The 17,601-nt window shown below is 32.4% G+C and overlaps 1 protein-coding gene across 1 annotated transcript in view; it reads right to left on the reverse strand.

Moving 5' to 3' along the window:
* The window catches only part of LOC126880949 (cytochrome P450 4c3-like), a 30,745-nt gene extending 29,800 nt beyond the window's left edge, over positions 1-945 (reverse strand). Inside the window, exons 1-2 of the mRNA XM_050645026.1 lie at positions 930-945; positions 784-853 (exon numbers count right to left, since the gene is read on the reverse strand). Of these exons, the coding sequence (XP_050500983.1) occupies positions 784-853; positions 930-945 (86 nt within the window). The remainder of the gene's footprint in view (positions 1-783; positions 854-929) is intronic.
* Between the last annotated feature and the right edge of the window lie 16,656 nt (positions 946-17,601).

The raw sequence follows: 17,601 nt of genomic DNA on the forward strand, positions 1-17,601 counted from the left end.
TTTCATGAATAACTGATTGCATTCTATCGAAAAAATTGTTCATCCATAAAATGTATAAGAAGTTAAAGAGTTTTTATTTTTGCTGTAAGCCTAAAAACCAAGTTATAACTCACTTAAGGTGACAATGTCGTATTTCGGAGAAATCGGAGATATTATATCTACTATTATTGTTACCGTGGTACACTGGACCATGACAGCCTTCCACAATAAAAACTATGAGACGTGTTAGAGAAAACAACAATAAGGATGAATTAAATAAGTGTGACGAAAAAGCTGTATGCTCATGCCATCACAAAGATAAAGGTTGAAAATAGTCTGTCAAATGGATTCCAAATGAATAAAGTCCTTAACCCGGCATCCGAGAGGTGAATTTTTTTGCCACTAACAGACAGGTACAGGAGACAAACTCCAGCAACTGAACGAGTTAAAGAATCTCAAAAAATATCTCTACGTTTAGTAAAGGAGGAAGGAAAAGAGGAAGACTCTGGCTTAGATGGAGAGAAGATATTAATTGGGAAATGAAAGAAAGTAACTTAGAAGAAGACATAAACAAATTGAGAGAAGTGGCGACTGAATATCGGAAAAATGTTTTAAACCGATCTGTATATTAATAACAAAGAGGCATTGATAAATTAAGAAATTTACTTTATTCTAAATCGAGGTTAACTACTGCAGACCAGCTGACTCTCAAGAACTCAACAGTCTGCTTAGATTACCGAGACGAATGAACATTCTAGAGGAAATTCACAATTGACATATTTCTAGTGATTAATGATAGTTTACCTTTTTACAATGTTACAAAGTTCGTCCAATTCTCCAAATTGAGCTCTGGTAGTAACCCCTAAAATTGTCGCTAAAAAACGATAAAATTCATTAGGCTTGAATAGTAAATATTACACAAAGTCAATAAAAAAATATTTACCATTTACTATGTCGACTGAACATTTATGAATGTAATGTCCAATATCAAAGGTAGGTTGATGCAGTTGTTTATTTAGAATTTTAACTAGTAACTTCGTTTGATCTAAAATTGTCTGGAAATATTGTAAAATGTTTCTCCTGGCAAACTTTGGAGAAATTAAGCGTCTATCTGTTTTCCACTTCAAACCTGTAAAAAATTATACATCTGAAAGTTACACCAAATCCTTAGTAGCTCAAGAGGTAAGGGGTCGTCCATTAATCACATAATGTTTTTTGTTGACATTTTTAATTCCCCTCCCCCTTGGTGATACTAGGTTAAGTTTAAGACTACACCCCACCCACCCCTATATCACGTGTATTTTTTAGTATCTACAAAAATCTTAATTTTGTATTAAGTACATATATATTTAGAACTATCAAAAGCTACAAATCTGATTTGTCTACTATATTTCTTACTTATACTAAGTATATGTACATACATAAATATGCAATATGAAGTATTATTAACCCATTAGCGCCCAGAGTTACCATATGGTAACGTAAAATACATGATTTTTAAAAATTCTGCGGTATGCCCATGGAATTAGTCAGCCACATATTTTGAGAACTATCGTTTCTAGGAATACTTCAGGCACCCATAAAACGTAACGGATTCGTATTTTAGCCTTTTCTCAACCGTCGAGAGATAATCATATGACAGTGTGGTTTAAATTTATAGAAAAGGATGGACGTCCGTTTTGCGTAAGCAATTTTTGATAGTCTTCTAGTAACTATATTTGCATATTTAAAAAAACTAAGTTTATTATACCCCAACTTATTATAAATTGTTGTATTTTATCAACAATTAAATGTAGCGAATTCGGTAAAAATAGTCAAAGTACGCCGTTACCATATGGTTGCGGTGGGATCTTACGGAGTCATAATCTTATTTTTTTTCAGTCGTGGATTTTTGTTAGCAGAAGCGATAGTGTTACTGGTGCGATGGAAAGATAACTCTGTTGTTACAATAGCATCTACGAGTTGTGGTGGTTCAGCATTGGACACGGTAAAAAGATTTTCTCATGAAGAAAAAGGCCACATTCACGTAAGTCGGCCTCACTATATTGCTGAATACAACAAAATATGGTGGGTACCGACTGGATGGATCAAGGTGTTTCAACCTACCGAGTAGCAATTTGCAGTAAAAATAGTGCTGGCAAATTGTAACATGGTTGTTGGATGTTGCAGTCCATAATTCATGACATTTATATAAAAAATATATATCCTTGCTATCGTTTAGGAGAGAATTGGCCCAAGTTCTTCTCGCAAGATATGAAAGTCGTCCCTTATATACAGGAGGACCTGGTCTACATAGACAGAACTTGCCAGATCTTCGTTTTGATCGCTTCGACCATTTGTTACATCAAGCAGTAGAAGGCGATGTGCTGGAGACAGATGTACAACATCTAGACGAACAATGTGTAAAAAATTCAACGTTGGTTTGTGTGTTAATTGTTTTATAGGATACCACACCAGACGATGAAAATATTCTCAAATAAATATTATAAAAAATTAAAAATTTTGGTTTCAACGATGCTAAAAATTCCTTAAGCGCCCAGCGTTACCATATGGCAACACCATATAATTTTTTTAAAAAAAGACAGGAAACCGAAAAACTTGTTTTTTTGGATTAAATTATTAACATTTTCATCAAATTAACCCTAAAATAAAGATTTTTAAATAAAAAAAAACTTGGGCGTTAATGGGTTAATATAATGTACAGAGATGCTAAAATAGTTGTCGTGAGTTTAAAAAACGTAGGTATAAAAATTTGGAAAATATTAGTTTAATCTTTTATCTTTAAAAACTAGAATTTTAATAGTTAAAATCTCATACTACTAGCAGTGATTAAACCCTTTCCATTGAATTCTTCTACAAATCTGTATACATCACGGTCTTTTGTAGTAAAATTACAAGAAGACATTATTTTCTAAAAAAGATAATATTTACTTCAAATTTGATATAATATTATTTAGGGCCATACCTGAGCTTGCTCAACCTCTGAAATGATAATAGAAAATTTTGTGCCAAACCATAATCTTAGTGGACTGGGATATTTTCTACAAAGGTCTGTTGATCGGTCAAGTAATTCTAAAACATAGTTTTTATTCAGTTTATTGTGATTACATATAGGGTGTTACGAAAGACTAACCACATATTAGTCTACTATGGATTTTAAAATGAAAATAAGACAATATGGTGCATGTCTTCCTATTTACAAGTATTTACCCCCCCACTATGAGAACGAGAATGTTAAGGTGCTATGTTTTCTCCGTTCTGATGTACGGAGAAGCTGTATGGAGAAGATGTACATGGAAGCTTTGACACTAAAAAATATAAACATCAAAAACATTGAGGTATTCGAAATGTGGTGCTACAGAAGAATGTGGAAAAGAAAATACCATGGACAGAGAGAGTAACAAATCAAGAGCTTTTTCTGAAGATGGAGAAGGAATGCAAATTCATAAAAACCATACAAACGAGAAAGCTGGAATATCTAGGCGACATAGTGAGAGGGAAAAAGTACACCCTGCTAAGGCTCATAATCCAAGGAAAAATCTCGGGAAAGAGAAATGAATGCCTTAGGAGGATTTCCTGGTTGCGAAATTTAAGAGAGTGGTACGGGTGCATGTCAATACAATTGTTCAAAAAAGTTAATATTGCTTTGATAGTAGCCAACCTCCGATAGGAGACGGTACTCCAAGAAGAAGAAAACCTCCCATTAGTGCATTGGACTATTAGAATTCTGAACCCTGAATGTCTGAATTCCATCAATATGCATCGATTTTCTTGAAATTTTAGCAGTAAGTAGTGATAAGAAAGCTATGAATTATTGAAATTTGACAAACTATCAAATATGAAATTTTAGCAGTAAGTAGCAAGCGAAAACTATCCTATTTCGAAGTGTGCTTTTACTTTTCGTTTTAGGTACCTTGGGTAAAAGCACACGTGTCGGGTTGGATGTCGAATTGTTTGAAGATTTTTTATTTTTGGGTATTCTGGATGGACAGAATTTGGATTACTCTAATAATTGAAAAAAAAAAGGGTGGTATAAGTAGGTACCTGACACTATTTTTATCAGAAATGGAATTAAACGTATATCTTCTACAATTCATTTTATTTATTGTTATGGATAAGCTCCAAAAGTTTAACCGGTTTACAATGCCTCTTTTATTAAATCATGTGTAAATTTTATTTTTTTTAAATAACTTTACCATTTTATTGACAAGGCGATCCAAATATTTTATTGACAAGGAAGGAATTTTTAAATATAAAGGTACATTTAAAACTTTTGAAGTTGTTGAAAAATATTTTTTTTTATGTATTTTTGACATAGAGGATTTAAGGGTTGAAGTATTGTAAATAATCAAAAATACTTTATATAAGCAGAAGATTATATTTTAGATGATAGATATAGATGCGCTCGTATATACAGGGTGTTTCATTGGAAAAGTAATATACGTTAACTGTGAAAAGAGGACACTTGGGCGGTGTCAAAAATACCATACTTAATGGGTCTTACTCCATTAGTAACAAAGATACTGGGTGTTTTATCTATTTTGCCGTTTTCTTAATTGGTTCATAACTTTTTAACCACACTGTATATTTATTCTATATTTAGCAAGCAAATATCATTTAAGGCGTACAATTGTAAAAAATCCAGGTCCGGATTAAAAAATATTGGAAAAATATTCCGACCCCAAAACAACACCCTGTACATTAAATTTTTTTAAAATGGATTTTTCAGTTGAAAAGAGGATAAAAAACCAAATTCAGTGGTATGCTTTGATTTTCGGCAAAATGATTTTTCTGGTGAAATTTTGAATTTGAATTCTGAAATTAAGTGAAATGCGAGAGCTCTAAGTAGAAAAAAATTGAAATACAGCTTACAACTTGTCAACCACACTGTATATCGATTTTATTTTTAACACGCGAATATTCTTTTAGGTGACCAGTCAATTAATTTATTTACAATTATAAAAAATCCAGGTCCGGATTAAAAAATGTTGTGTAAATGTTCCGACCCAAAAAAACACCTTGTATATTAAATTTTTTTAAAATGGATTTTGCATTTAAAAAGAGGATGAAAAGCAAAATTAGTGGTATACTTTGAATTTTCGGCAAAATGATTTTTCTGATAAAATTTTGAATTTGAATTCTGAAATTATGTGAATTCCGAAGCTCAAAGTAAAATAAATTAAAATATGACTTAATTTTAATTAATACCATTATTTAATCTAAATTGGTAAAATATTAACATTTGCACACATAACAATAATTTTTGATGACCCCCTCTGTGGCTCAGTGGTAAGAGCGCCTACCTTTGGATCGAAAGGTCCGAATGGTCGTGAGTTCGAATCTCACCAGAGTCAGAAATTTTTCGTTTATTATAAATTAATAAATGAAAATAATTTCTGTCCTTGTGAGATCGGTACTCACCGGAGGGACCGCCGACGTTCGGATACAATTAGCGTCTCTTTGCAAAGACAATGACGCATGACGTTGCCTTTGCAAAGTAACAATGCACTCAACACACACAGCACACATGACACTATACCTCGTCCAATTTACTTACCGTTGCACGTCATCCGCGCCATAGCCTGTGACACGATACCAACACGAAATATCTAGGCGGTAGGTGTGTTCCCCTTTAGAATCATTTTGATTCTAAAAAGGAACACACCCACCGCCTAAATATTTCGTGTTGGTATCGTGTCACAGGCTATGGCGCGGATGACGTGCAACGGTAAGTAAATTGGACGAGGTTATAGGTATCTAACTACAAAAATTTACCGTACCTACGTACAAAAAAAAATAATTTTTGATGGTAGTAATTTTGAATAAGTAGTTTAGTTTTAAATAGTTATTATGCTGCAAATTTTCGCTGTTTTGTTATAATTTTTAGCTATTTTATTGATTAAAGTGATGTATTCTTTATTGGCCCTTTATTATTTATTCATTATTTAAAGATGCATATTCGCCAAAAACTATTTTTCACACATAATAAAAAACACTAAAATATTAATATTTTACCAATTTAGATTAAATAATGGTATTAATTAAAATTAAGTCGCATTTTAATTTTTTCTACTTAGAGCTCTCGCAATTGACATAATTTCAGAATTCAAATTCAAAATTTTACCAGAAAAATCATTTTGCCGAAAATTCAAAGTATACCGCTAATTTTGTTTTTCATCCTCTTTTTAAATGCAGAATCCATTTTAAAAAAATTTAATATACAAGGTGTTTTTTTGGGTCGGAACATTTACACAACATTTTTTAATCCGGACCTGGATTTTTTATAATTGTAAATACATTAATTGACTGGTCACCTAAAAGAATATTCGCGTGTTAAAAATAAAATCAATATACAGTGTGGTTGACAAGTTGTAAGCTGTATTTCAATTTTTTTCTACTTAGAGCTTTCGCATTTCACTTAATTTCAGAATTCAAATTCAAAATTTCACCAGAAAAATCATTTTGCCGAAAATTCAAAGCATACCACTGAATTTAGTTTTTTATCCTCTTTTCAACTGAAAAATCCATTTTAAAAAAATTTAATGTACAGGGTGTTGTTTTGGGGTCGGAATATTTTTCCAATATTTTTTAATCCGGACCTGGATTTTTTACAATTGTAAATAAATTAATTTATTGTACATCTTAAATGATATTTGCGTGCCAAATATAAAATACATATACAGTGTGGTTAAAAAGTTATGAACCAATTAAGAAAATGGCAAAATAGATAAAACACCCAGTATCTTTGTTATTAATGGAGTAAGACCCATTAAAACCCTTTCACCCCCAGCTACTAATTTTTTTGAAGTAAATAATCCCAGCGATTTTAAGTTTGGACATACGGCGTAAGTTTCCATGCTTTTATACCAACGGTCGTACGTTGTACGTCATAGAAACGAACCTACACTGAAAAATGTAATAACTTATACAAAAGAATATATTTTCTATTACAATGCATGAGACCGTTGAGTGAAAAGTATAAAGAGACGCAACTAAATGTACTAATTTGTGCCAAATTTTTCTCACGGATAGATGACACCTGTATAGGATTCTCCAGGATTTCCCACACTTTTTACTTATGGTAGGGGAGCAAAGTATGCTAAATGTGCAGTCACTCGAGCGCTCTGGGGACCTATTGGGTTGTGATTACTAGGTCCTAAAACCAAAAAAAAGTTAAGTAAAATTTTCCATTTTAGTGGGGCCTTACCATTTGTTAATTTATTTTTCCATTTACAACAATCGTTTTTTCCGATTATAGCGCCGTCTATCCATAATTCGAAAAAATGTTTTGAATAAAAGTTTAGTATTTTTACGTAAAGAATCCAAATCTACAATACAAATTTGGGGATCCTATTTAAGATTTTAAAGTAACCTCCCACCAGACCTCCTTGGCGGGTCGTGTTTGACACCATGCGATAGATTTTTCAAAAATATTAAAAAAATGTATTTTTCAGTTTTTCGATCTGATGTTTATTTTGCATATCGCGGGATTTGTGTTTAAAATTTTAAATTTACCCCCCTCTCCAAATTGCTCATCTTTAGTACCATCGTTGGATTATAACCGTTCATTCGTCACCTTATCTGTCATTCTGTCTGGCATAATGACGGAGTAGTTATATTCGCGGTCGGACGGACCGATGGACAGACAGCCTTGGTCAAATGTCTCATCTTTAGTACCATCCTTGGATTAAAATCTTTCATTCGACACCTCATTTGTCTTCCTACCTATTACATGGCGGAGGAGTTATATTCGCGGTCAGGCAGACCGAAGGACCAAATTGCTCATCTTTAGTACCATCGTTGGATTATAACCGTTCATTCGACACCTCATTTGTCATTCTACCTGGCATAATGACGTAGTAGTTACATTCGCGGTCGGACGGACAGATGGACAGACAGTCTTGGTCAAATTTTTCATCTTTAGTACCATCGACCAAGCTTTCATTCGACACCTTATTTGTCATGCTACCTATTACAGTGACGGAGGAGTTATATTCGCGGTCAGGCAGACCGACGGACCAAATTGCTCATCTTTAGTACCATCGTTGGATTATAAGCATTCATTTGACAACTTTAATCGGCAAAAATATTTCTTGGGGATTTTTTGTCCGGGATTTTTTATGGGAATATTTTCTCCAAAAAAATTTGTGGGGATTATCTGTCCGGGATTTTTTGTGGGGATTTTTTGTCCGGGGATTATTTGTGGGGATTTTTGTCCGGGGATAATTTATGGGGATTTTTTGTCCGGGGATTATTTGTCCGGACCCCCGACCCATGATATGCTAAACTCTGACTAAACTACATAGTTTTTTTTCAGTGTAAGCAAAAAATCCAAACAAAAACAGTTCAAACGTAATAAAATAAATTTGACGTACGTCGTACGTCATCAAGTATCGTAAGTGGACGTACGTCGTACGTCCACTGGTGCTGAAAGGGTTAAGTATGGTATTTTTGAGACCGCCTAAGTATCATCTTTCTACAGTTAACGTATGTTACTTTCCCAATGAAACACCCTGTATAATAATAAATTGGTTGAGAATGTAGGTACACAATATCCATTATTATACTACTTGAAAATATTTCATTGCATAATTTAACATGATTTAAATCAATAAAATGCTTAAATATTAATTTTTTCAATAAGGGGTGGATTTCACCCTTTAAAAACAAGAAGCTCAACTAGCGCATATATATCTTTTGGAGAGGGGGATAAGTCTCATTTCAAATTTTTAGCAAAATCGGTTCAGCTATAAAGATTTAGAGGTATTGACCTGTTATCCTCCACAGTGACTGGATTATTCAAATAGGATTCAAACTGGATTATTCAACTACTTTTTTAACAAAACATTATAAACATCTGCAAAAACTTACCGCTGTCTTTACAAAAAAATGTCAGTCCATTTCCAATAAGAGGTAAAGCTAGTGGACCACTTAATTTCCACGATAAATAGTAAATTTTTCTGTTTGAATAAAAATAAAATAAAACCAGAAAAAACAATATAGTAACCAGTAAAATCATTTTAACTACAAACTCATTCAACTCAAGTTAAAAGTGTACTAATAAAAATAAAAACAAGCAGAAACTACTACGACTATTACGACATGCATTATTTTATTCCATACAAGGTAGTACGATTATTCCATAAGTATTAGGATTAGGATCATTACATGAATCTAGGTGACAACTAGATGTATTTTGTTTATGTTGTGGAAAAATTACGAAATAAATAAAGTAAATAGAAGGTCAAGACGTAGACCAGTGTTTTTCAATATTTTTGATTTCGCGACCCCTTTACAGGTTGAAATATTCTGGCGACCCCTGGTGTCATAGAAAGCCAAAGAAATAATTTAATTAAAAACTAAGTACATACGTTAGGAAATAGTTTTTTTCTACGAGCGTGCAAAAAAGTGTACTTTTCCGCACGCGTTTTAATTTGGAAAGTTTTACTTTTCCGCACTGAATTTAATTAATTAATTAATTTATTTTTCCGGTAACACATCAAGATTATTGACAACGTCGAGAATAGATGGGGGTAGTTCTTCGTCACTTGATGCCATCTAAATCACTGAATTATTTTAAAATTCGTAAGTAAAGATGCGTGGAAATTTTAAATGGTGTTTTTTTTTGTAAGCATTTATTAACAATCAGTTTTACATATTCTATGAGTTAATTTGATAAAAAGTACAATAACTTATATCAACTATAGTACTGTACACTAAAATGGCGTTATGAGGTACATCACCCAGCGCAGCGGTTTCACCTCGCATAATCTTCGCAATCTTCTGTTGTTTAGTGGCTGCAGTAGTGGCAATATTAATTGGTTGGGGTGGCCTTCCAATTTCTCGTGGTGTCTGTTGGCTCTTTCTTGAATTACTGTGCTGACTAACGGGATGTTTAGGTCTCTATGAAGGTTTTGGTTGGAAATGTACCACGGGGCATTTGCGATGGTGCGTAGAATTTTTGATTGAGTTCTTTGGACAACTTTTGTGTTTGATTTGCTGGCACAACTCCATAGTTCTATACCGTACGTCCATATATAGGTTTGATGACTGTTTTATAAATCAGCAGTTTGTTCTCAATTGAGAGTCGAGATTTTCTACCTATAAGCCAATTAATTTCTTTCACTCTCAACTCAATTTGTTTCTTCTTGTTTAAAATGTATTGTTTCCAGTTTAATTTAGAATCAAGATAAAGCCCCAGGTATTTGACAATATTCTGTTGTGGTATGTTGACTTGATTAAGGCTAATATTGGTCTTTCCTTAGTGTGAAAGTTATAGGTGTTGACTTAGTTTCATTAGCTTTTATGTTCCATTTCTTTAACCACTGTCCAATTTGATCTAAGTGTTCTTGAAGTTTTAATACTGCAGCTGTTGGATCCTCTTCAGTTGCAAATATTGCTGTGTCAACAGCGAAAGTTCCAATGGTGGTTTGTGGAGAGGTTGGTAAATCGGATGTGTACAGTACATAAAGAAGTGGACCCAATATATAACCTTGTGGACTCCTGATTGAATTTTGTTACGGTTTAGTAGTTCATCCTCCACTTTAGTTTCAAATTCTCTGTGATTTAGATATGATTTTAATAAGTCAAAGTATTTGTTGGGTAGAGATTTTTTGATTTTATAAAGTAATCCTGGGTGCCATACCTTATCAAATGCTTGGCTGATGTCCATAAAGGCTGCTGTGCAATACTGTTTATTGTCCAAAGCTCTATTAATTACATTTGATATGCGATGGCATTATTTCACTGTAGAATGAGCTTGCCGGAATCCAAATTGGTGTTCTGGGATCCAGTTTTGGAATTCTAGGTCGCTCATAATTCTTTCAAGTAACAGCCTTTCAAGAAGTTTTGGCATTATTGACAGTAGACTTATTGGACGGTATGATGAAACATCCGTTAAAGCTTTACCAGGTTTCGGCATCATAATTACTTGGGCAATTTTTAGTGATATAGGCCAATAATTAAGTCTTAATATTGCATTTAATATGTACAATAACTTCATTATACCTTTTTTAGGAAGTTGTTTTAGCGTTGTTGCTGTTATGAGATCAGTGCCTGGTGTCTTATTTCCATTCAAATTATTAATTTTATCTTTGATCTCCTTCGGTGTAATTAAAGTTAGTCGCTCTCGTTGATTAATTGGTAAATGTAGTTCCTGCTCTACTTCTTGTACTTGGTCATTGTCGTGTGGCTTGAAGACTTCAGTTAGATGTTCAGCAAATAAAGCAGCTTTTTTTTTGTTGCTTTTGGCCCATGGTCCTGGTGGTATTGAGTTTTTCCGAATTGGAGGTGAAGTATTTATTGGTTTATTTTTGGTTTTGATTGGTTTCCAGATAGAGTTATCTTGACGCGAAAGCTTTGATACTTTAATATTTACAAATGATATGGAAATTCTTCATCTCATTTATAAACATGTTAAATTATGTAAATACAAGTTGTAAACTAGGAATAATTTGTTAATTTGGATTGAAAAAATTAAAAAGAAAAAAATAAGATATAAAAAAAAACACATAATAAAATAATAATAACAAAAAAAAAAATAAACAAAATAAAAAAGCAAGTAAAAAATAACAAAAAAAAAATAGAAATAAAAAAAGTGATTACCACAAATTTAAATATATAATAAAAAAATATATACATAATAATATGTTGTATCAAAAAAATATTATTAATAATATATTGTAGTACTTACGTTATGAAATAAGAAATTTATGACTATGAATCTGCAATCAAACACAAACAAGTCTGGCTAATTGGCTCGGCCAAAGACATTTTTCAAGCAAAAAAAGGTTTGATATATAGTTTTTAAATGAGTTGTTTCTCATCTGTTCTAGAGCTGTTTTTAAGTTTCTAGTTTTGTTATTATAAATTGTCCTCTCGTCCGGTCTGTGAGTTCTTTGCCAAATTGATCTGGCTGCTGGTTCGTTGTTTTCTTCCTCTTCCTCACTTGTGGATGGTAATCGTTGTATTGATAATTTGAAGCAGAACTATGATATGTGATTGGCACTAGTGGAATTTGAGTCTGTGGTAGTGGAGGGTACAAGTTAGGTGGCACTGGTTGACTTGTGTGACGTGTTTAAAGTGTTTAACGTGCTTTTTGACAATAATTGCCTTGTTTGACATCGTTGCTATGACTTTAAAATATTAATGTCCGACGGGTATATTATTTGACAAATAATGGCATGATTTAGAAGTCAATTAAGTATGATATAACGGCCTTGTAGTGCGGCAGATTCGTGCAAATATTATAAGAATTGTGCATTTAATGATAGAAGCATATAATTTGGACCACATATACTACACATATCAAGGTTCAACCTTAGATAGGAGGCCATCTCAGATTTTACCTTTTACAAAAATGGCGGGGATTCAAAATTGCGACTGTACAATAGCACGATAACTTTTGAACGAAACTTCAGATTTCAACCAAATTTGATATATAGGTTCTTTTTTTGATGTATAAGATCGAGGTCTTGAACCGGAAGAATCGGTTTACCAAAAGTTGTGTTTTTCCTGGTTTTTATTTAAAAATATGCTGTTTTTGAAGTTATACTTCTTTACGCGCGATATGAGGGTGAATTTTTATATGTTAAAACCTACGATCCGGGCGCATGCGCATTATAACTTTGTTCTGATTGGATGTTCAAATGACATGTCAAAAATTATCCAATATGGCAGCTGTAGCACAGCTGTGCGCTGTGGTTTGGACGGTTATGTATGGTTGTTGCGTTTTAAAATTTGTGGGAAGAGAAACAACAAACAAAAGTTGGTTAATAGTTATACTGCCTTTTTAAATAGTTTTCATATTATATTTTTGGACTTATTAACATAGAAGAGATGCCTATTGCATGCCATTGCGGCATGCAAGCCCATCAGTACATCATAGTGTGAGTGTGATTTTCAATCACAAAATTACTGATAAAAACCTATTAGCTCGAAGACGTAGATAACTGTGGATAACATCAATCAACCGGGACGATCTACGATCTCACTTATTCAAAATTAAAGAATCGGACAGTCCAGTGCTGGAGTCTTTTATTACTGCTAAGGTAAGTGTTTTAAAAATACCATAAATTTTAGGTTATGTTGTTTTTATAAATTGAATGTGATTTTTTGAGTAGAGTTATCAGATATTAGATTAAAAATGTTAGATTATTGAGAAAGTTATAATATGTATTATATATAACAAAATAATTTAATACCTAATGCAAGTATTACCTATAATACATTATTCATTTACAAAAGGAAACAAGTTGTTACAAAAGAAATAAAAATAGAAAATAGTTTCTTTAATCCTTATGTTGTATAATTAAAGTTATCCACCAGAATAATATTATCTGTGAAGCGTGAAATTGGTAAAAAGTTCCTATAGTTTCCTTAAATATTGTTTAGTTTGAAATTTAGGCTGACAGAATGTCAAAACAAACAGTGTAGCCTTAAAAGTTGCTAAAGATATAACCAAATTGCAGAAAAAATTGCATGAACATATTCTATTTAGCTGCAACTTCCTGCATCAAGAAGTTGCTGCAAGTGATTGCAGCTGTTCTGTTCAATTCTCGTGTGACACGATGCAATTTCTACTACTGCAAGAAATTGCGCAATTAGTTGCATCGTGTAAAGTGGCTATCTAGTACATTCACATAACAATATTTTACATAAATCTATTAATTTTAGACGAACCTGCTTATTTAGAGGACGAAAATTATCCTGATCAAGTTCCAGCACAGGAAATGGTACGCAAGCCTCAAAAAAGTGCGTAGGTAACATGATGTTGAAAGAATGGGGAGATTGGAAAAGAAGAAGTAAATTGAGAGTGAGTAAATCCAATAAACACATTTATCTTATGCTTTTTCAAGTGGATATAACAACTAAAAAATGAATAATGAAGAATGTTGACAAATTTGTATAGAAATGATAAGTTTTTGAGTGATTTGAACAATTTTAAAAACAGTCTTCTCCTCTCCACTATAACAGATTTAATATTTTGATTTTTTGTTAAAAAATATTCTCAGCTGAGTACTGTGCGGTGGTAATAGACTGTCTCCTTCTATGCAATAAACCATCAGCTCATGTGATGCTCCAGCTACAATTTGCTTAATCCATCTTTTATAACTTTTCCTCAGCTTTTCGCTTTCATGCATCACATTGTTGTTAGAATTAATGGTTCTGATTTAAGTCGAGTTGCCATATTTAACAGTTTCACGTGGACTCATTTAACTTTTCTCTATTGTTTGAGAACATATAGGCAAACCGCTATAACTTTTCCCGTGCGGTACGATTCATTTTCAATCAAATTAATTTAAAACAGAAAGTGAAAAGTACGCCGAAGTGTGTAGTATATAGTATAGTATACAGTATACAAAATGTATATACACATCGACGTTCGCTTCAATTTATGTTTTGACTTAATTTGATTGAAAATGAATCGTACCGCATGGGAAAAGTTATAGGGGACGGACTATATCTGCATAAGTATGCTCTACATAAATAAAAGTATGCACTCTGTTTAAATGATCAGCTATTGCTCAAAAATTATTAAATGAATTGAGTCATTTTTTTTTAGATAATTTCGATTTACATTTAATGTTACATTTATCGTTACATCGAGGCCCCAGTTCTCTCATTTACGTTAATTTTACAGTTTTTCTAGTGTATTCTTGGTCAGAGTTCCTCAGTTTCTTCAAAATATTAATTTTGGAAACACTTGGATCTCTTTGTCTCTTCTTTCCAAGATTTTTCTTCTTTGGGAATTTTTTCTTAGCAGACGTATCTAATAATAAACTAATGACTTTGATGCATGAAGGGGTTTCCGCTGTTGATGCTTCTTGAACATGTAATCCACTGTGAACATCAGGTACCTTATTTTTATCAGTGGAAGTTAGTTCACTCGTAAATTATATAGATGTTACAATGTTTTTATAAAAATATTCATCAATTATAGAAATTAATAGTATTGGTAACATTGGTTACAAAGTTTTTCCACAGAGTGATTCAAAATTTGCACTTACAATGAGGTTATTTTATTAAAAAACTTTATACAGTCGAACCCGCTTATTGGAATAGCCTTCGTGCCAAGCAAAAGTATTCCTATATCCGGGATATTCTAATAACCGATCATTGGCGGCTAGTAAAATCGTTTCGGAACCTCATATTTCTATTCCTTAAACCGGGATATTCCTTTAAGAGGTATTCTAATAAGCGGGTTCGACTGTATTATTTATAGGTCTGGATCCCGCATATGAAAAAAAAAGTTGATTAATAGCAAGCTGAAAATTTGTTATTAGCTTAAGGGTGTCTAGTCGGACAAACATTAATATATGGGAACACTGGAACAGGGGAAGTTTTAACTGTGGAACAGGTTAACAATTTGGAACGGTCAGACCACGAAAACGGCACATGTATTTTGTCCGACAGAACAGACTTAAACTCTCCGAACAGAGATTAAACTCTCATGCAAAAATCAGACTGCTATTTATCACCAAATTGGCGTTTTAATGAGTGGAACATATAGAATATGTCAAATGACAGGAATTATGACAGGTGATAAATAGCAGACTGATTTTTGCATGAGAGTTTAATCTCTGTTCGGAGAGTTTATGTCTGTTCTGTCGGACAAAATAAATGTGCCATTTTCGTGTTCTGACCGTTCCAAATTTTTAACCTGTTCCACAATTAAAACTGCCCCTGTTACAGTGTTCCCATATATCAAAGTTTATCCGACTAGACACCCTTAAGCTATTAACAAATTTTCAGCTTGCTATTAATCAACTTTTTTTTCATACGCGGGATCCAGACCTATTAGGTACATAAGATAGGATAAAAGTTTTTAGATCAGAATGAAAGTTGTCCTTTATAGATGTCATTTAAGCAATAGTTGAAAAACATTATAAGTGGAGTTACAATGTTATTCATATCAGGTGTAGTTGTGGTCTAAAATTTAAATTGCATTAAATTTTCTTGTAGGCTGAACAGATAAATTAAAAAGTTAACATAGAGGACAATAATGCATTAGCGACTGGCATATCATCTCATACGGACAAGACCACAGGAGAGTTTTTTTATATTTGAACAATTGAGCTTCGCTTCAAAGAAAGTTGGACGCCTTGAAAAAAAATTGGAAACTCAGCGTTTGGACTTACGGAAGATATTGAAAATGCTATAAAGTAGGGATATTATACGGGATTTGTATATACTTTTGTAAATAATATATTGTATGATATTTTAAAAGAAAATAATGAGTACCACTAGTGTTACTACAAATGGCTAGTGATTTTAGTAAATAATTTTGCCAATTTTGTAAAATTGGCAAAAAAAAAAATTTCTAAATTGTTAATAATTTTGCCAATTTTCGCAAAATTGGCCAAAAACAAAAAAAATATCTACTAACAACACTAGCCAGTTGTGTCTGAGTTTAGCGAACCGATTATAATACAAGATATAATACAATGATTTTAAATACAAGATAGGAGATGTGGATTTATCTAGGGTTCAGGTAATTATTTAGGTGTGTTGCTGGATAGTAAGCTAAGTTTCACGGACCATTATGATGCCATTATTGCGCGTGCTAATCGGACATTAGGGTTAGTCATCAGAATGTCATATGATTTTAATAATTTGTTTGTAATTGTGAGATTGTTTTTGAGTTATGTTCGTTCATTACTAGAGTATTGTTCAGTGATTTGGAGTCCAAGTTATGAGAATCACAAATATCGAATTGAATCGATTCAAAATAAATTCGTTAGATATCTGCGGTATAGATTAGGTACTAGAGGAATGCAATTGAATTCCAGTCAGGTCATGCAGATGTTTCATTTGCACCGTCTAGAGGATCGCAGGCGATACTTTGACCTTAATTTCGTATTTAAGGTGTTAAATGGTATTATTGTTGCACCTAGCATTCTGGTTCGAATAGATTTTTATGTTCCAGCTAGGAATTTGAGAAGATGTCCCTTGCTATCCGCTAGATCGTGCAATACACGTCATGCAGAAAATATGCCTTTAAATAGAATTGTTTCTAGTGTAAATGAGTTTCCAAATATAGACTTTATGGGAGTCACACTAAATGCTTTTAAAAGGACTATTTCACGTGAATTATTTTAATTTTTTGATGTCGTTAGTTTAATTGTAAGTAATGTAAGTTAACTTGTGTTCAATGTTTAATTTTGACTTTTAATTTTAATTGTAAAATGGAGTTTTCCGTCAATAAATATTAATTTAATAACTCTTGTTAAATTAAGGTTAAGTTTACACTTTTGACTTACCTACTGATTTAAAAATATTTTTGTCAACCTGTAAGTTGGAACAATAATATGGAAAACTTTTTTATTATTCATTTTACGAAAAATAGTTGTTTTACATAAAAGGTTCTGCAATATCTAGAATCTATGATTCAACCATCAGATAGTAAATTTTATGGGTAATATACAGGGTACGTCAAAAAATATAAATTTCACTCAAGAGAAAAGTAGCTTTATTTTTAAAATATTGAACATTGTTATTATGAAAAGTTAATTGGAATTAGAACTATATTCTAATATGCAATTACATCCTTCTATTTGAAAAAGAAATAATTTTCTGCTTTTTCAATTATGGTAACTTTTGTTATTAATTTTACGAAAGAAA

The sequence above is a fragment of the Diabrotica virgifera genome, chromosome 2, assembly GCF_917563875.1.
Source record: "Diabrotica virgifera virgifera chromosome 2, PGI_DIABVI_V3a".
In the NCBI taxonomy this organism is placed as follows: Eukaryota; Metazoa; Arthropoda; class Insecta; order Coleoptera; family Chrysomelidae; genus Diabrotica; species Diabrotica virgifera.